Here is a 19718-nt window from a genome sequence, read left to right on the forward strand (position 1 = left end):
TTCCCTCGGCAGTGCGCGGTGCTCCCCTCCGGCCAGGAGCTCGCTGAACCAGGCCCAGATTGGCCACTCCTGCTGCCCAGTTGGTACCTTCGAGGGGCCGTCCGGCTCGCAGGCCTGAGTCCGGCTCCTTTCTGCTTGCCCAGCAGAATCTCCCTGGCGCTCTCCATCCTGCGCAGTAGCACAGCCCTAGTGCCCTGGGCGCCCCTGCCACCGTCTGACCCACACCGGCCCCAGCTCTGTATTAAATCTAGTCTCCCCTCTCCGATGACTTTTTTTTTTTTTTTTTTTTGACTTCTCTGTTCTTTGTTCTCAGAGCTACGCCTCCCCACCCCCCATTTTCTTAGCTCCTTGATGCTAAACTGTTTCCTCAACGTGGTGGTGATGATAACTGTCCTCTGACTGATCTGTCGCTTTGCTTATGACAGCAAAATACTCGCACACACAGGAGCTCTTCTGATCCCCACAACACCTGGAAGGGAGGCGGCGCACTGCTCCCCACTCCCCTCTGCCTAGCAGGGAAAGTAGTAACTGCTTTGAGCGGCAGAACAATGGCCCCAGCCTCGGGCAGCCAGGGCCTGCGTGCCCGGGTTTGTGTGACCCTGGGCAGATGGGGGATGATGCTGGCACCTCTCTCATCAGGTTTTTGGGAAGATAAACTGAGTTCACGTAGATGAAGCGTCTAGAACCGTACCTGGCACGTAACATGCTGTGCTAGGATGAGCTGTCAGTATTCCTTCCCTCATTCCTCAGAGAATCTCTTCGTGCCACGCTCTGTTCTAGGCCCCGGGGGGTAGAGCAGTAACACGCCGGACACAGCCGCCGCCCTTGCCAAGGGCAGTGTTAGTGGAGGACCCTGACAAACCTCCGCTGACTTGGCAGCCATCGTGGGCTGCGCTGTGTGGACCGCGCTGTTGCAGCGGCCTCAGATGGGATTGCTGGGGCTCCACGAGGTGAAGTCATTTGCTCAAGATTCCCCATCACAGAATTGGGAGCGCCAGGACTCACTTTACCCGAGTTCCCCTGCCTCTGAACTGCTAACGGTGAGACGCCGCCCCTCACCACCAGAACACGCGGCGCGGTCAGCTGCGCACCACCGGGGAGGTGCCTGCCGGTGTCTCCTGCTGGTGGTCCTGGGCTCTCCCCCCCAAAATGACCTCCTCTGCGCCCGCTCGCTTCCCTCAGCCGCAGACTCACACGCTGCTTTTGCGGCTTTTTACTAAAAGGGTAAAGACTTCTCCTAAGCGTTCTAAGTTGCAGCCAGTAGCCTTCGGCTATGCCCCACTCACCAGCAGTCAGAGCCCGTTCTCACACCTGCCGTGAGTTAGGGCAGAATCCCTTCACCGGGCAGGAAGATCCTGCCTGGCTGCCTCACGCAGGGCCCGGGAACTCCGGCCTCCCGTCCGACCACACAGTGCTTTCCCTGTGTACAAGACTTCCTGGGGGCTGGACGGTCGCTTCCTGACAGGTCACCCCACACCTCACGCTCCCAACCTGCTTTTCAACAGAACCAGTCCGATGCTGGGGGCTCCTCTGTGGGGTGCCCGTCTAGAGAACCTTCTGTCTGCTGGGATGGTCGCAGCCCCGGACTCCTGATCGCTCCCCCGCCTTTTCTTCCCGTGGCTGACTTCCCTGTTGCTGTCTCTGGGCCTAGCACTTACTGTTTCTTCATCACAAAGAGGCACGGGTGGTTGATGGGATTTTGAGAATTCCATTTTCCATTTGATCTTCTTTTGCCTCATCTGTTGATTCTGTGAGAGACGGGATTGCTAAGGACAATCAGTGTAATGCCAGCATTTAAATTTCCATCCTGTTACATGTAGCAGCCCATTTTTCCCCTTAAATATTAACAAGTCACCCACCCCAAGTCACAAATGGAAAAGCCTCTGCCTACCTCACGTCTCTCCGGAGGCCTTGTTTGTGACCACCTTGTGCTGTGTCTGTTGGTCCCACACAAGAACAGAGGGACAGCAACTTCATTCACTCTAGGTCCCACCCTCAAAGTCACTGTGAACTGTCAGAGAGTTCAAATATTGAAATAGCTTTTTGGAAACATAACTGGCTGCACTCGTCACAGGATGTCTTTACTAATAGCTTGTTCTAGAGTGGCAGTGTGCCAGGAACCTTTTTTTCCTTCCTCTGTATACCGGGTCTTGGGGGCTGTGGTCAGATGGCTTTTATAGTCAAATAAACACACAAATGTAGGGATGTAAAAGAAGAAAGATGCCTGCAACTTATGTCTTCTGATGTGCACTGAAAGATAGAACCCCTGCAGGGTTGTTCCGGTCAGGCCCATTGAGAGAGCTAAACCCTGCTCTCCTGCGTTTCCTTTCACAGCGCACCTGCGTGCCCAAGGCGGTGTCGCTGTTCCTTTTCAGCAAACCCTGCCTTCTCTGGGCTGAGTCTACCCCTAAAGACTGCCCTGGTCCCCAAAGCATCAGCTCTGTGTATTTCAGGGAACTGGCTCCTGGAGGGAGGGGGCAGGGGAGAGAGAGGGAGCCAGCAGAGTGTGTGTGTGTGTGTGTGTGTGACGCTCTCTCTGCATTTCTTTCACAAAACACCTGAAACTCATCTCCTTCCAAAGAGTTTTCAGACTGGGAATTGGGGTCCTTTAAGAAATCCCTGGCTGAGCCAGTGTTGTGGTGCAACGGGTTAAGCTGCCACCTGCGACAGCAACATCCCATATGAGCACCACTTGAGTCCCGGCTGTTCCACTTCCCTTCCATCTCTCTGCTAATGCACCTAGGGAAGCAGCGGAAGAGGGTCCAAGTGCTTGGGACGCTGCCACCCACGTGGGAGACCCAGGTGGAGTTCCAGGATCCTGGCTTTGGTCTGGAACCAGCAGATGGAAGCACTCTCTCTCTTTCTCTCTCTCTAACTCTGCCTTTCAAATAAATAATAATGTTTTTTTATTTTTTTTATTTTTGACAGGCAGAGTGGACAGTGAGAGAGAGACAGAAAGGTCTTCCTTTGCTGTTGGTTCACCCTCCAATGGCCGCCACGGGTGGCATGCTGCGGCCGGTGCACCGCGCTGATCCAAAGGCAGGAGCCAGGTGCTTCTCCTGGTCTCCCATGGGGTGCAGGGCCCAGGGACTTGGGCCATCCTCCACTGCCTTTCCGGGCCATAGCAGAGAGCTGGCCTGGAAGAGGGGCAACCGGGACAGAATCCGGTGCCCCGACCGGGACTAGAACCCAGTGTGCCGGCACCGCTAGGCGGAGGATTAGCCTGTTGAGCCATGGCGCCAGCCTCAAATAAATAATAAATCTTAAGAAAAAAGAAAAGAAAAGAAAGCAGTCTGTGGCCTTGGGGCCTCTGATGGTGAAAATGTCTGCATCCCTCACCTGCTGCCATGAGAGTGAGTGCAGCAAGCTCCCCTCTGGGTGGCACCCCACCCCCACCCCTGCCCCTCCACCTGTCCTTGGCCTTGATGCGGTGGGGGATGAGTGGCAGGTGTGCTGAACTCTTAATGAGAGGTTTCCTCCATGGGATTGCCTGCATCCTGCCCACCACAGAGACTCCTGTGAGTAACTTTACCTTTGAACTCTCCTTGTCTTCAGCCCCTGATCCAAGGGATTTGGTGCCGATCCCTGGCTGGCGGGCAGCTTTGATCCTTGGGGAGTCCAGAGGAAGTCCTGTGATGTGTGGGCTCCCGGAGTTACAGGGATTGGGGAAAGCTGCACCAGGGTGGGTGGGTTGCTGAGTTAGACCCGGTAATTAAGAAGGAGCCTTCTCAACACTGGCTAGCGTAAAGAAGGAGATCCGGGTGCTGATAACAGGAGCTCAGCGCCCAGCAGGTCTGAAGTAGTGTTTGCACAGGCACTGTTGCTTTAAGGCTGTGGCTGCGGCGGGTGCGCTGAGGGGGCCATTGCTACCCTCTCCGGGGAAGAACAGAACACCCCAGAGTTCCCTGTGACAGGTACAGGCTAACTTCACTGTACTTGGAATGTTAGGAGACTCTAGCAAGGAAAAAAAAATTCTAAGCTATTTCTGCCTAGATGAAAGACTTCTCCAAAAAGATAACCTTGTGCCAAACACTGGAGCTCCGGGACGCCTGCCTGTCAGACGCTGGGCTCGCATCCATTGCAGAGGTGGTGGGAGACTTGGCGATGTGAGCTGGTTTCGCATAGAAACTGCCTTTCTTTGAGGTGGCCTCGGGGCCAGGGCACTGGGTGCCCTCACCCTGGCTGCTGACACAGGGTGGGGAGAGGCGCACGCAGCCCCGGTGTCGCCCTTCCTCTGCCCGCCTGCAGACGGCTCCTGTGGGACCCCCGCGCCTGCCTCCCCCAGGCTGTGGCTGGGGTGGGGGTGCATCAGCCATCCTTGGCTGGACAGCCGCTGCCCGGGCCACACATCGGCCCCTCGGGATGGCGCCTGGCTGAGCAGTCCCCAGGCGGTGGCTTTGGGAGTCAGCTCACCACAGCCCCCAGGATAGGACTTCCTCTCCCAAAGGCGCATCCTAGAAGGACAGTGGGCACAGGTCCACGGTAAGAGGCAGACACCTGGCTCTGCGAGAGCCCAGGAGAGAAGCGAGGAGGAGGGAGACGGCAGCCTCGGCAGGGCTGTTCCCAGGGCACAGGTACCCACTGGGTCACGTGGCACAATTGCATGGTATGTGGGGCCCAGTGCAAAAATAAAACGTGAATCGCTTGTTTAAAAAGGAAGCATCGTTACCATTACTAAAATACAGAGTGTTTTCTTTCTTCTGTAGTCTTTTTGGTTTTAAGCTTTTTATTTTCATTTTATATGGAAGACAGAGACAGGGTTCAGGGTTCTTCCATTCACTGGTTCACACTGCGAATGTCTGCAGCAGCCAGGAGCCAGGAACTCCATCCAGGTCTCCCGCATGGGTGGCAGGGACCCACCTGCCGGAGCCATCGTCTGTTGCCTTCCCCAGTGTTCGTTAGCAGGAAGCTGGATCAAAAGCAAAGCAGGGACTCAGCCCAGGCATTAGGGGTTGGGATACGGGCTTCTAAGGCTGCGACTTCATCACCATGCCAGATGCCTGCCCTGACAGAGTCTCTCTGGATTTGTCATAGTGATTATTGTTGTTAATGTTTTATGTAGAGAGGGGCTGGCACTGTGGTGTAGCAGGTGAAGCCACTGCCTACAGTGCCGGCATCCCATATGGGCGCCGGATCAAGTCCCAGCTGCTCCGATTCTGATCCAGCTCTCTGCTATGGCCTGGGAAAGCAGTAGAAGATGGCCCAAGTCCTTGGGCCCCTGCACCCATGTGGGAGACCTGGAAGAAACTCCTGGCTCCTGGCTTCGGATCAACGCAGTTGCAGCCATCTGGGGAGTGAACCAGCAGATGGAAGACCTCTCTCTGTCTCTGCCTCAGCCTCTCTGTAATTCTGCCTTTCAAATAAAAAAAAAAAAAAAACTTTAAAAAAAAAGTTTTATGTAGAGAAAAAAAATGCTTAATTTTTAGCATGCATTTTGTTTATTTTTTAACATTTATTTTATTTATCCAAAAGCCAGAGTTAGAGAGAGAGGAAAGAGAGGGAAAGGGAGTATAGGGAGAAGAAAAGATATATCTTCCATTTTCTGTGTCACTCCCCAAATGGCTGCAACTGCTGGGGCTGGGCCAGACGGAAGCCAGGAGCCAGGAGCTCCATCCAGGTTTCCTGCACGGTTTTCAGGAACCCAAGCACTTGAGCCATCACTGCTGCCTCCCAGTATTGCATTTTTTGGAGACTGGAGTCAAGAACCACAACAGGGCATGGAACCCAAGCACCTGATGTGGGATGCCAGTATCTTAATCAGCATCTTAATTGCTAGGCCAAACGCCTGCCCCTGTTCTGCTTTCTGAAACAGAACACATTCATCTACTGACACTCTACCTTTGAGTTACTGATGACTAGAAAGGGCTGACAGGAACAAGAGCTGTAAGCTGGGGACAGGTATCATGGCACAGTGGGTTAAGCCACCACTTGGGATGCCTGCATCCTGTATGTGGAGAGTCTGATTCAAGTCCTTGCTACTCTGTTCTCAATCCAGCTTCCTGCCAGTGCGCCTGCCGATATGTGGGTCTCTACCACCCAGGTGGGAAACCTGAACTTAGTTGCGAGCTCCTGGCTTTGACCCCTGTCCAGCTTCAGCTGTTGAGGGCATCTGGTGGTGATGCCAGTGGGTAGAAATTCTCTCTCCCTGTCTGTCAAATAAATGAGTTATTTTTACATATGCCAATTACACAGAGATTTCCAAAATCTCCTGGAACTGAAGAGGAAATATCGTGGCACATAGGAATGTAGAATATAATTTGTGCTTAAAAAGGAGAAGGAAAAGCAATGTGTGTGTGTGTGTGTGCGCGCGCGCTCGTAAGCCCTGGGCTGTTCCTCATGAGAATGACATGGGGGGAGGGGACGCTGGGCACAGAGGTTAGGACGCCTCTTGGGACACACACATCCCATATCAGATGTTGGAGTGCCTGGGTTCAAGTCCCGGCTCTGCTTCCAATTCCAGCTTCTTGCTAACGTGCACCCCAGAGGCAGCAAGTGATGGGCCAAGTGCTTGGATCCCTGCCACCTACATAGGAGTTGCCAGTTCCTAGCTTCAGCCTAGCCCAACCCTGCCTATGGGTGGGCAGCTCTGTCAAGAAAGGAAAGAAGGAAGGAGAGGAAGAGAGAAAGAAAATTTTTTTTTCTTTTTTTTTTAAATTTATTTATTTATTTATTTATTTTAACTTTTATTTAATGAATATAAATTTCCAAAGTATAGCTTATGGGTTACAATGGCTTCCCCCCTCCCATAACTTCCCTCCCGCCCGCAACCCTCCCCTTTCCCGCTCCCTTTCCCCTTCCATTCATGTAAAGATTCATTTTCAATTCTCTTTGTATACAGAAGATCAGTTTAGTATATATTAGGAAAAGATTTCAACATTTTGCCCATATAGCAACATAAAGTGAAAAAACTACCATTGGATTACTAATTATAGCATTAAATAGCAATGTACAGCACATTAAAGACAGAGATCCTACATAATTTTTTTTTCAAATTAATTAATTTTCTATGCCATTTCCATTTTAACACCAGGTTGTTGTTTTTTTTTTTCATTTCCAATTCTCTTTATATACAGAAGATCACTTCAGTATATAATTAGTAAAGACCTCATCAGTTTGTGCCCACACAGAAACGCAAAGTATAAAAATACTGTTTCAGTACTAGTTATAGCATCACTTGGCTTTAGACGACACATTAGGGACAGATCCCACATGGGGTGTAAGTACACAGTGACTCCTGTTGCTGATTTAACAATTTGACACTCCTGTTCATGGCGTCAGTAATCTCCCTAGGCTCTAGTCATGAGTTGCCAGGGCTATGGAAGCCTTTAGAGTTCGCTGACTTTGATCTTATTCCGATAGGGTCATAGTCAAAGTGGAATTAATGAAAAAGAAAGAGTCTTCTCTGAGAAACTGAGTCTGGGTGCCTTACTTTTTTTTTGAAAAGCAGAGAGACAAAGTGCCCAGAAATCTACCTGAGTCTGTGGCTGGCGCTTGAGCCATCGTCTGCTGCTACACAAGATGGACTAGCAGGAGAATGGATCAGCAGCAGAGGTGCTGGGCGGAAGCCAGCAGTCTTACACGGGGCGCGGCTGTCCCAGATGGTGGCTGAACCCACTGCACCGCAATGCCTGCCTGTAATTATTACTGTTTAAGCGATGCGTAGTAATTACACACACTTATGGATATAATGTGGCATTTTACTACATTGTATAATGTGTAACAACCAGATCAGGGTAATTGGCATATCTATCCTATATCACCTCAGACATTGTTATTTCTTTGTGTTGGGGACATTAAACATCTTCTCTGGGCACTATTTAGAAACACTCAGTATCTGCTGTCAGCACAGGTCTCTTCCAGTGCTGTGGAACACTGGGGTTGTTCCTGCTTTTTGACTGCACCCCAGACCCTTAGCCACTCTCACCATCCCTCCTCCCTGATCCTTCCCAGGCCGGGTAACCACTGCTCTATTCGCTTCTTCTCTGAGATCAACCTATTAGATTCCACGGATAAGAGCACTCCACAAAGTTTATAGAAAATGGAATTAAAGGCCGGCGCCCCGGCTCAATAGGCTAATCCTCCGACTTGCGGCGCCGGCACACTGGGTTCTAGTCCCGGTCGGGGCGCCGGATTCTGTCCCGGTTGCTCCTCTTCCAGGCCAGCTCTCTGTTGTGGCCTGGGAGTGCAGTGGAGGATGGCCCAAGTCCTTGGGCCCTGCACCCCATGGGAGACCAGAATAAGCACCTGGCTCCTGCCTTCGGATCAGCGCAGTGCGCCGGCTGCAGTGCGCCAGCCGCAGCGGCCATTGGAGGGTGAACCAACGGCAAAAAGGAAGACCTTTCTCTCTCTCTGTCCACTCTGTCTGTCAAAAAAAAAAAAAAAAGAATTAAAATGAATTCCATTAAAATGGAATTAGAAGTGCTGGGCCCAGCCAAAGCCACAAAGCCAGGAGCCTGGAACTCCATCTGGATCTCCAATGCCAGTCCCATTAAAAAAAAAAAAAAAATTAGTGTATTTATTTGAAAGGCAGAGTGACAGAAAGAGAGACACAGAGAAAGAGAGAGACTAAGAGATCTGCCATCCACTGGTTCAGTCATCAAATGCCTGCAACAGCCAGGGCCAAGCCAGGCTGAAGCCCGGAGCCAGGACCTCCATGCGAGCCTCCAGTGGGTAGCAGGAGCTCAAGTACTTGGGCCTTCCTCCGCTGCCTCCAAGGCGTATTAGCGGGGAGCTGGTTCAGAGGCAGGGCAGCGTTCAGATATGGGAGGCTGGTGTTGCAGGTGGCAGCTTAACCTGCTGCTGCACAACACCGGTGCCCAGTGTTTGTCGTCCTGCACCGCACTCATCTCTCTTAACACAGTGTCCTGCAGTTCCAGCCATGCTGCTGTAAGTGGCAGGAGTTCACGCTTCCTGGGGGCTGCATAGTATCCCCCTGTGTGTATGTAACATGGTTTCCTCAGCCGTTCAGGGACGCACAGTTGATTCCAAGCCTTGGTAGTTGTGAAGAGTGTGGACATGAAATGCGGGTGCAGGTGTAAAACCTGTTTCTTGCCAGCAGTTCTAGCTCCCAAGCCGGGGGCTTTTCTAGGGAGCAGTGCCCAGCCCCTCCGAGGTCCTGAGATCGGAGGGAGCACTCGCTCCTTCCCGCCGCAGAACTGCAGCTGGGGAAGAACAGCCCTGGGGGGGTGGGGCGTGGAAACGCAGGCGGGGTGGAGGGTGCTCCGAGCAGCGGCTGGGGGAAGAAAGAGCGTCCTCTGGGGTGTCACAGGGCCCAGGCCTGTTGTGTGGGTGTCACGAGGCCGTGGTGGGGGTCCAGGGAGGAAGCTGCTAGCAAGCGGTTGGTTTGGGAACCACCAGGTCTGGGCAGGTTTGCCTGCATGTGGTGCCGAGTCCCTGCCATGCGTTGAAGGACGGCCCGGGAGCCAAGCGCAGCAGCGGCCCCAAAGGCTGGGTAGTGAGGCAGCAGGCATGAGTGAGCGGCACAGAGCGCCTCCCTCGGGTCCAGGGCTGCAGACTCCGCTACCTTCTCCCGCCTCAGAGGGCCTTGTCTTAAGGGAACCCAGGGGGCCTCCTCCCGGAACTCCTGGGTCAGGGGCTCTGCACACAGGCACTGACAACCCCGCCTCTCTCACGCAGGTGCTGAGGGACGTCCTCAAGGACCTCTACCAGCTGCTGAAGCACGTGGTGCGCGTGGAGGCGGATGACGTGGCCAGGCTGCACGCCCAGCTGGCCCTGGAGGAGCTAGACGAGATCATGAGGAACTTCCTGTTCCCCCCACAGAAGCTGGAGAAGAAGATCGTGGTCCTGCCCTAGGTGCAGCTCAGGGGACATGGGGGAGGCAAGGCCCCCTCCCAGCGCGCGCATCTTCCAGCAGGTGGTCCCGCTGTGGCTTCGGCACTGGTGGTGTGCCTGACGCTGGAGGTGGCTTTGTGATGCTGGTCACGTGGGTCTCCAAGCTGACCTCATGGTAGCGTTCAGAGAGAGAGGGCCTCTGGTGGGAGCTGGTGGGCGTGTGCGCTGACCTGACTGGCGGCGTTTGATGAGTGGACTCTCCCTCCGTGGCCACCCACACAGCCTGCACGCCGCACTGCTCTGTGCCGAGATTGTCCTTCCTGTGCTGTGGGCACTGGCGGAGCCAGGCATCCCAGGCTGGGGAGAGCAGACGGAGGTGGGGAGGAGAGGGGAACGCTCACCAGAACATGCAAAACGGAATAAAGGGATCCTGGCTGGAAAGAACTCGAGCTCTGAATCTGGTCTTCTGGCATGGAGATGGAAAGCTATGGAGGTGAGGAGGCTTGGGCCCAGCTGGGTGGGTCTCCCCAGAAGGCTAAGCCCTGTATTTGTCCTCCTGGGCTCTGGTCTTTTGCTCCCTCTGCTACTCCTCTGTGTGCACAGAACTGCCCTGATGATCAGAGAAGAGAGCACAGGCATCTCGGAGCGCTCTCTTCCTCTCCATGAGAAAGATGGATGTCAAGATGATGGGTCAGTCCTGGATGCAGGCTGCCAAGGGTTTGCATTATCAGTGGCCTGATGCCACTGATTCATGGACGTAGCACTATTTGAAAGGCTAAGTGAGAGAAAGAGAGAGAGAGAGAGAGAGATCTTCCATCCACTGGCTCATTCCCCAAATGCCCACATCAGCCAGGGCTGGGCCAGGCTGAAGTCAGGAGCCAGGAACTCACTCTGAGTCTCCCACCTGGGTGGCAGGGACCCAAGTACGTGAGCCATCACCTGCTGCTCCCAGGGTGTGCATTTGCAGGAAGGTGGAATTGGAAGCACATCTGGGACTTGAACCCAGGCTGTCTGGTATGGGATACAGGCGTCCCAAGCGTTGTCTGAACTGCTGCCTCAAATGCCCACAGCTGTAAATCACCTCTTCTTTATTTTATTTTATTTTGTGAAGATTTAGTTATATATTTGAGAGGCAGAGTTACAGGCAGAAAGAAGGAGAGACAGAGAGACAGACATCTGATGGTTCACTCCCTAAATGGCTACAACAGTTGGAGCTTGGCTAATCCAGAGCCAGGAGCTAGGAGCTTCCTCCAGGTCTTCCATGTGGGTGCAGGGGCTCAAGCACTTGGTCCATCCTCTGCTGCTTTCCCAGGTGTATTAGCAGGGAGCTGAATTGGAAGTGGAGCAGCCAGGACTCCAGCCAGTGTCTATATGGAATATCAGACCCGCAGGTAAAGGCTTAACCTGCTACACCACAGTGCCAGCCCCGTAAATCACCTCTTATTTGAACAGTTTGATAAATGGCTAAAATCATCTGTTCTTTATTGATTTTGACAGATTCGGTTTCAGAGAGTGAGTTTTTCTTCCTGATTTTGTTATTAATTCAAAGGGAAGGTTCTTGAATGTAACCCTTCTAAATATGACCAAATTACCAGAATTTTTAAAAAAGTTTTATTTATTTGAAAGGCAGAGTTAGAGAAGGAGAGACAGAGAGATCCCCCACCCATTGGTTCACTCCCCCAAATGGCCACAGTGGCTATAGCTGGGCCAAGCCAAAGCCAGGAGCTTCTTTCTTGTCTCCCACATGGGTGCAGGGGCCCAGTTAACTGAACCATCCTTTGCTGCTTCCCCAGGGAGCTGGATTAACAGGGAGTGGGATCAGGAAGTGGAGCAGCCGGGACTCAAACTGGTGCCCATAACGTGTGCGGATGTTGTAGGTAGTGACTATAACACAACACTGTTCCCAATTATTAGAATTTTTGAAATGGCTTAGGGCCAGCACTGTGGTGTAGCAGGTAAAGCTGCTGCCTACAGTGCCAGCATCCCACATGGGCACCAGTTCAAGTCCTGGATGCTCCACTTCCGATCCAGCTCTCTGCTATGGTCTGGAAAAGCGGAAGAAGATGGCCCAAGTTCTTGGACCCCTGCATCTGCATGAGAGACCCGGAAGAAGCTCCTGGCTCCTGTCTCCTGGCTTAGGATCAGTGCGACTCTCGCCATTGTGGCCAATTGGGGAGTGAACCAGCAGATGGAAGGCCTCTCTCTGCCTCTCCTTCTCTCTCTGTGTAACTCTGAGTTTCAAGTAAATAAATATTCTTTCAAGGTTCTTGGGAAAGAGCTTGGAAACTTTTAGACAGTAAATCACTAAACTTGAGTGTCAGGTGGCACAGAACTCCAAGGGAAGTGACATCGCTGCTTGATGGAGCCCAGGAGCCACGCCTACCTTCTTGCTGCTGGCCCTCCAGGTGCCCTGAAACCACCCCTCCCACTGAGATTCTCTGGTGCCCACCTTTGACCTCCTCCCTCGCCACTTGGGACGTGACTCCCTGGTGACACTCACTCTGTCTTTCGCCTGGCCTTGTCCCCCTGCTCTGCCTTCTCTCCCTTATGGTCCCTGCCTTGCCTTCCCAGGCCTGCTGCCCACAGCCCCCTTGGCCCATGGGGGATGGTGTTGCTGCAGGAGACAGGCAGGGCCCAAAACAGCGGCTGCACCAAGCCCCGGGCTCTGCGCGAGCGTCGCCCGCTTGTTCAGGTCAGACTTGCTGCGAGTTCTGGAAAGCCTCCCTCTCTGCTCTGTTTTTCTTCCTCCTTGGCACAGGCTTGCCTTCTGCCAGCCCTCTGTGGTTCCACCAGAAATCTGCGGCTCGGCCTGGCTCCTTATCGCCTCTCCGCACACAGCTTCCACAGCCCCTAATCTCCTGCATCGGGCTCGCTCTCCTCCGTCCCCTCACTTCCCTGTGGCTCTGCCCTCCCAGCCTCATTCCAGAGCACATGTGCCAGGGTCAGGAGGGCAGGAAAGCAAGTCCCAGGCGGTGACCGCCACTGATGAAGCACCTACTGTGTGCCCGATGCTGCACAGAGAGCACAGCAGCGTCCCAGACACACAAAACCCTCTCCTACGGGAAGCTTGTACTGCGGCGGAGGGAGACGGAGAGGAAGAGGGGCACTGTCGCGTGGTGATGGGTGCCAGGGCAGGTGCGAGGAGTGCGGTGCACAGAGACGGCCTCCCCGGGAAGCTGACATGTGAGTGAAGACAGGGAGGAGGGGAAGAGACAGCCGTGGAGGTAATCTGGGGAAGAGCGGTCCAGGCAACAGGAACAGCAGGTGCACATGTCTGGCAGGCTTCAGGAGGAGCCGGGGCCAGTATGGCTGAAGCAGAGTAGGGGAGAGGAATGGCAGGGTGGGGGATCCCAAGGAGCCTTGGGGGCTGCTCTGGCAGCCTGTTTTTACCTGAGGCCCCTGCAGCTGGTTTCTGGAAAGCGCTGTGAGGCCAAGATGGGCACTGCTGTGACACAGGAGCTACATTTGTTCCTACCCGGCCACGCTCACCCCCGCCATCAAAAGGCAGCGGCTCACGGCACCCCTTCCCCGCCCGCCCCAATGTGACCGCCGTTGCTTCCGTGCTGCTGCGCCTCTTCTGCAGCAGCAGCTTCTCCTGCCGGCCCAAAAAGAAAGGAAAGCAGGTGTGCAGATCGCCCTCGGCCACCCAGCCGCCTGTCCCTTTGTCTCAGGGGGTGGCTCAGTGAAGCCGGCCTGCCACCTGCCTGCGACCCTGCCAGCAATTTGCCGCAGTGGTGAGATTGGCTGTGACATCTGAAAGTTGGTCATTGCCTGGGAACGCATGGCATGAGTCACCAAACCTGTGCAAAGCCAAAGGCAGCAGGCCCTGCAGCCGTGAGGTGCTGCAGCCGAACACGGCAGCCTCGCTGCCGCCATCGGCAGTGCCACTGTGCTGGGAGCAGGCTCGCTGCCCGCTGCCCGGGGTGGGGACACTGCGTGCCTTCGGACAGTCTCTGCTGCCGGCGGGCTCAGGCAAGCCAGGGGACCGCAGGCCCTCCCCATCAGCTCTGGGAAGGGCCCAGCTCCTCAGAGCCACTCAGGCTCCCAGGAGGCCTCAGGTTTCGTGCCCCTCCTGCAGGTGACCCTCTGCTGTCTGTAGAGCGCAGCACCAGGATCCATTGCTGTGTTCGCTTTAGCGTGGAAAGTCGTTTTCCACGCCACAGCCAACTGGGGAACGGGGATGTGAATTCAGCAGGATGGGGTGCCCAGCCCCCTGGCTCCCAGCCAGGAGCCCCATATTGGCCACATGGGTAGCCCCTCCGTGAGTGGTTTGGACATGATGTTGAGTGCTGTGGCACTTTTGGGGAAAAGCAGAAGTCTGCAAGGGGAGGGCAGTTACAGGTGCAAACTGCAGCGCCCATCTGGACCCAGGGACCCCAGCACAGGGGGCCCACGAGGAAGTCCTGGGGCTCCACTGCCCCAGCACCAGCAAGGAGGAAGAGTTCATAGCCCACGGGCACAGCTGCCCTGGCTGCTTGTGTGTGTGTGTGTGTGTTCAGTTGATGCATGTTACGTGAATTGTAGCAAACTGAATGGGTGTATAACAAAGAAATGCTCCCACAATCTCACCTCCACTCCTTCTCCAAGTTTAGCCTGACAAGCTGAGCATAACGGTGTGCAGGTCTCTGTGACAATGTCTTGTAACCATCAGTAGTTGTGTACCTTAGAAACAGCCCGTCAGTGCTCACAGATCTGTGTCCTTCGCCGTCCCAGCACGGTCTCCATTGTTTGCCGAACCATAGCGCAGTCAAGCATGTGTATCCATGGATAGTCAGTTGAGTCATGTCTATCCTCCAGTGATTTAAAAAAAAAGTGTTTTATGTATTTGAAAGGCAAAGAGAGAGTGTGTTCCCATCAGATGGTTCACTCCCCGAATTCCGGCAACGCTTGGGGGCAGGGGAGGGGGGAGGCAGGAACTAGAAAGTCAGAACTCCCACGTGGGTGGCAGGAACCCAACTACAGGGGGCACCACGGCCGCCACCTAGGGTCAGGGAGTGAGAGCTGTGGTCACCCTAACAGGCTGAGTGCCTGCCGCCAAGTGAGGCTTAAGTACGCATTCATTACTGAAGTGTCTCTCTCTCTATCCTCAGAGGCCCGAGTGCCAAATCCAGGAGGCTGGAATAGTTTAAATGTTAATGCCAAAATGCTGCCCCCAAAGTCTGTGCTGAGCTCCACTTCCCCCTCCCCAGCTGACTTTGCTGTAACACCCACGAAATGCAAGCTCCGCCTCCAAAGCAGTGTTGGCATCACTGGGGAGCCCCCATCCCATACCAGAGTGCTGGGATTCAAGGCCTGGTTCTGCATCTGGTCCAGGCACTCGCTTCCTGCTGACGCACTCCCTGGGAAGCAGCAGGGGATGGCTAACCCATGTGGGAGACCTGGCTGGAGTCTGGGCTCCTGGCTTTGACCTGGCCCAGCCGCAGGCATTTGGGGGAATCAGACAGTGAATGGGAGACTTTCTCTCTCTCTCTCTCTCTCTCTCTCTCTCTCTCTCTCTCTCTCTCGTTTTGCCTGTCATACAACAAATAAGTGAAGAAAAAAAAGATGTTTAAATCAGAATGGGCAAGTCTTCAGGGGCTGGAGTGTCCTGTGTACCACAACCACAGCAGCTTGCCCTGCCCACCCTACCCGCCCCAGCAGCCATGTCCCAGCTCCAAGGGCAGTTAGTGGAGAGAAACCTTGATCCTTGCAGTTCTGGCTAAAAGGACTTTGACCCCACTCTGTGCCTCTGTCCGTGTGTAGGGAACCCATTCTCTGGGCTTTGGAGGGTCCCCAGGATGGTGACCGTACTTCCCAAACCAGACTCAAGACCTAAGGTCTGCTGGCCCCTCTAAGCAGTGGGGTCATCCCGTGAAGCCGGGATGAAGGGTGGTTGGAGCCCTTCCCCGTCACTGGACGCCACGGTCACGTCACCGTCGCAGGGAGCCCTGCTGGAGCTCTTGATGCCCTTCTGCGCCCCTGACACCCATTCATCCACTTGCTCCTCGCACTGGGCCTGGGAGATAGGCATCGTTAGCATCCCTGTTTCACAGATGGGAAAACAGGCCCACCGAGGCTAATGACTTGGGCCAGCTTACATAGGTGGTAAGAAGTCACCAAACCGGTATCTGGACCCAGGCAGTCTGGCCCCAAAGGCTGTGACTTAACCACAGTGCTTTGCCGCTACCCAACAGATATTGTTTCCAAGCCGCAAGCCTCTGCCTTAGTGTGAGGCTAGACCACGTGGGCCTGCTCGTTTAAATGGGCGCCTGCGTCAAGTCCAGTTTCGCCGCTCCCGCCCCCCCCCCCCCCCAGCACTTGCTGTGCCCCTGTGCTCAGCACCAGGGCCCAGGTAGCTTCCGGTTCTGCAGCCCAGCTGCTCCCGCCCTCCAGCAGCCTCGGGAAACAGCTTACTGAAGGGCTGCTGGGCTGTCAGGGTGGCCCAGGGAGTGCAGCTCTAAGGCCGCCTTCCTGGGAACAGAGTGAGCACCTGCGCTCTCGGGAGGTGCGGCCTTGGTTTATCCTTAACCCCTTCATCTATCCGGAGCAGGGCTCCGGCAATCAGCTGCTCAAAGCGGCAATCAGCTGCTCAAAGCGTAGGCACGACGGTGGCTCAGTCCACACCCTTCCTTGAGACAGGAAAAAGAGGCTTGGGGAAGGGAAAAAGTACGGTCCCAAGAGGTAAATTCTTGCACGCAGCCAGCCGAGGAGCAGCGGTGGGGGGTAGGGCGCCCCCCCCCCCCAGGGAGCAGAGGAACTTCCCTCCCTCCCCACAGGCGCCCGGGGCCTCTGCTGATTGCTGGGCAGGGCGCGCAGGGGCGCCTCCGCGGGGGAGCCTGCAGAGCGCGGGGCCTTTAAGTGGCTCGTTAAATGATGTCAGATGTCAGCTTCACCGAACAGTGCCGGGTGGGGCCTCTCTGCGGCGCAGCCCCAGTCTGCACGCACAGGTAGCCACCTGGCTCCGGGAGAACAAAGCCGCCGCCGCCCGCTCCGCGTTTCCGGAGTTTCTAGAACAAGCCCCCTCCCCTCCCCCACACAGGCCTTTATTGGACCACACACCACTTTCAGAACTTCAAGACCTCTGGCGTCTGCGGCGGCGTTCAAGCTGGCGAAAGGCCAGCCTGAAGTTAGGGCGGAGAACAGCGATGGGGAGCGTTGGGGGGGTGGGGGAGGCGGGGGGCGCGGGCCTCCACCCCACCCCCCAAAAAACGTTGATGCTGGGAGACTGCAAAGAGCAAGGCCCCCACTGAGTCCAGCCGGTGCCTCTGTGGTTGAACCCAGGCCTGGGAGAGAATGCGAGGGGAGCCCAGGCCCTCCTGGGCCTGCAGAGCCCCCGAGGTGCGTGAACTCCCGCATTCAGAGGACAGAAGCGTCCAGTCCTCCCCCGCCAAGGGCCGGCTGGTTCCTCCCTGACCTTCCGAAGAAAAACAAGCATCATCACCCTTGCCAGCAAAATGAACCTCTGAGATCCACTGCCAGGTGCCACGGAGACCTGGGCCCTCCCTGCCTTCCTCCCTGCATCTCCTTGACTCGCCTTCCCACTGTCCAGCTCGAATCCGTGTCCTTTCTCCTTCGTTCCTGCTGTCTTGTTGGCTCACTCATTCACTGTTGTGTGTTTTGTTTTTTTTTTTAAAGATTTATTTTATTTATTTGAAAGAGTTACAGAGAGGTAGAGACAGAGAGAGGGAGGTCTTCCATCTGCTGGTTCACTCCCCAGATGGCTGCAATGGCCGGAGCTGCACTGATCCTGAAGCCCGGAGCCTCTTCCTGGACTCCCAGGTGGGTGCAGGAGCCCAAGGACTTGGGCCATCTTCTACTGCTTTCCCAGGCCATAGCAGAGAGCTGGATTGGAAGTGGAGCAACCGGGACTGAAACTTGAGCCCATATGGGATGCCAGTGCTGCAGACCGGGGCTTTAACCCGCTGTGCCACAGCGTCAGCCCCTCTTAGGTCTTTGAATTGCTCATTCACACAGGTGTCTGTGTGGGGGCCGGGCAGTCAGGGGCTGAAGGAGAAACAGCAAGGCCCGCAGCACCCAGGGCGCCGCCCCTCTATGGCTGCCTGCCCGCCCCTCTCAGTGTCAGAGAGGCACTGGCTGGCCCTGTGGCGGGGTGAGTGGAGCCCTCAGGATGCCTCTTGGCCCAGGCGGCCCTAATGCAGCCCCCAGGGACTCCTTGCATTGATCTGGATGGGTTCCAGGCCTGAGTGAGTGTGGTTTACAAAGCACCCCAGGGTCTCAGAGTGTCCTGTGAGAACCTCTGCATGTGTGCCCCCCCCCCCTCAGCTTTTCTGTAACTGCTTCTATCTGGGGCCCTGCTGTGACAGTGACTAGTGGAGAAAGAGGAGGGAGAGCCGAGGTGCCAGCACGTTGAAGAACCCTGCTTGCTGCTGTCCTACAGCGCCAAGTGAATTTGGGACGTGAGCCTGAAGCCGTTTTGTGTCCCTCCTGCTGACCTGGTAAACCTGGCCTTCCACCAACACCTGGGGAAGGTGTGTGTGTCCACGAGGCGTCACGGCAATGCGTGCGGACGAGCACATGAGTCCTGTGTGGGGGTAGGTTGACAGTACCCAAGGGAGAATTCCTGGGACTTTCTCAGGCGGGAGAGCATGGATGCTGTCGTCATTCCTGGAAGTGGCTTTCGGGGAAAAGCATCCTCCCGGGGGCTCCTGGAGCCCTCATTGACCGTGCACCTCCCTCCCTGCCTCAGCCAGGATCTCTGTGACTCTGGCCGAGGGAAGTGAGAGCTGCAGGTGGCTGGGCTGTGCCAGCCAGGCTGTGGCCTCTCAACAGTGCACTCCGGGGTGCTGGTGCCGCTGGCACAGCTCTGCACACACACCTGAATCCCTGCCCACTTCTTTCAAAGGAACAGTGTGTGTGTGTGTGTGTGTGTGTGTTGGGGGAGGGGGGTTGAAATAAAGCAAACCACGGGAGTGCTGGCCACCTCTGGTCCCACGTCCTGGCCCTTCCTTCTGTATTTATTGCCTTCACTGCAGACCGAGGCTACCAGTGACGCAGGCTGCACCGCACCCCGGCCCAGCTTAGCAAGAAACCCAGTGGACTGAGAACTCATACTATTCTAAAATACTTTTTTATTACAAATGTTTTGTGCTTAATAGAAAATGCAGAAACTGCAGCGGAAAAAGAAAAGGTAAAGATTAAAAAAAAATCCATTGTTCTACCACCTGACCTCAAAGTTTATGTTAAATGTGATTTACTGTTTGGATGAACTTCTCTCCCTTGCCTTTAAGTCACAGGGTTTTAAGGAAAACATAACATAAACTTATTCATTCATACAATTTTATATCCTGTATGTTAACACTGAACCATGTTCTTTTTTTTTTTTTTCATTTTCCTACAATCTGTTCATCAATGTAATTTCTAGTAGCTGTACACTATCCCACCAGTAAGGTAGATTACAGTATCCCACCAGTAAGGTAGGTTACAGTATCCCATCAGTAAGGTAGGTTAGGGTTGAAAACTGTTTTCTGGATTTTTCTCCCATATTCACCTCTGGGCTAGAGAGAAAGGAAAGATGGCCGGTAGAGCTTTGTTTGTTCAGGATTCCAAGAAAAACCTCTCCAGGTCTGTCTTGCTACTCGGCCATCAGTCTGCTGTGCCCTTGTCATCCTGACCTTCAAGCCAGCATCAAAGAGCCCAGCGCCCTCAGCAGAGCATAGGCCGCTGAGTTTGAAAGGAAAATGATTTTTCCGGCACAAGGGCGAGAGACTGGAGTTAAAATCCAAGCTTTGTAACTGCCGTGCAGAAAAGTCATTAGCCTGCTTCTTCAAACACCTAGGTTCGGCCCTGCTCACGAGCACTTGTCGGGGAGAGGGGCCACCCATGAAAGGGTCACTTTGTTCAGGAGTGGGGCCGGGCGGTGGCCAGGGTGCGCACTTTCCTCTTTGAATTATGTATTAACTAGTATTGCAGCTTCAGCTGCCTGGAGG

At 54.7% G+C, this 19718-nt stretch overlaps 1 protein-coding gene across 2 annotated transcripts in view; it reads left to right on the top strand.

The window, feature by feature from the left end:
- The window catches only part of TANGO6 (transport and golgi organization 6 homolog), a 205432-nt gene extending 195172 nt beyond the window's left edge, over positions 1-10260 (top strand). For both annotated transcript variants that reach the window (XM_062175871.1, XM_062175872.1), the window contains one exon: positions 9637-10260. In XM_062175871.1, coding sequence (XP_062031855.1) covers positions 9637-9813 — 177 coding nt within the window. In that variant the 3' untranslated portion in view covers positions 9814-10260. The remainder of the gene's footprint in view (positions 1-9636) is intronic.
- Positions 10261-19718: the final 9458 nt, after the last annotated feature.

This window comes from Lepus europaeus, chromosome 19, assembly GCF_033115175.1.
Source record: "Lepus europaeus isolate LE1 chromosome 19, mLepTim1.pri, whole genome shotgun sequence".
Classification (NCBI taxonomy): Eukaryota; Metazoa; Chordata; class Mammalia; order Lagomorpha; family Leporidae; genus Lepus; species Lepus europaeus.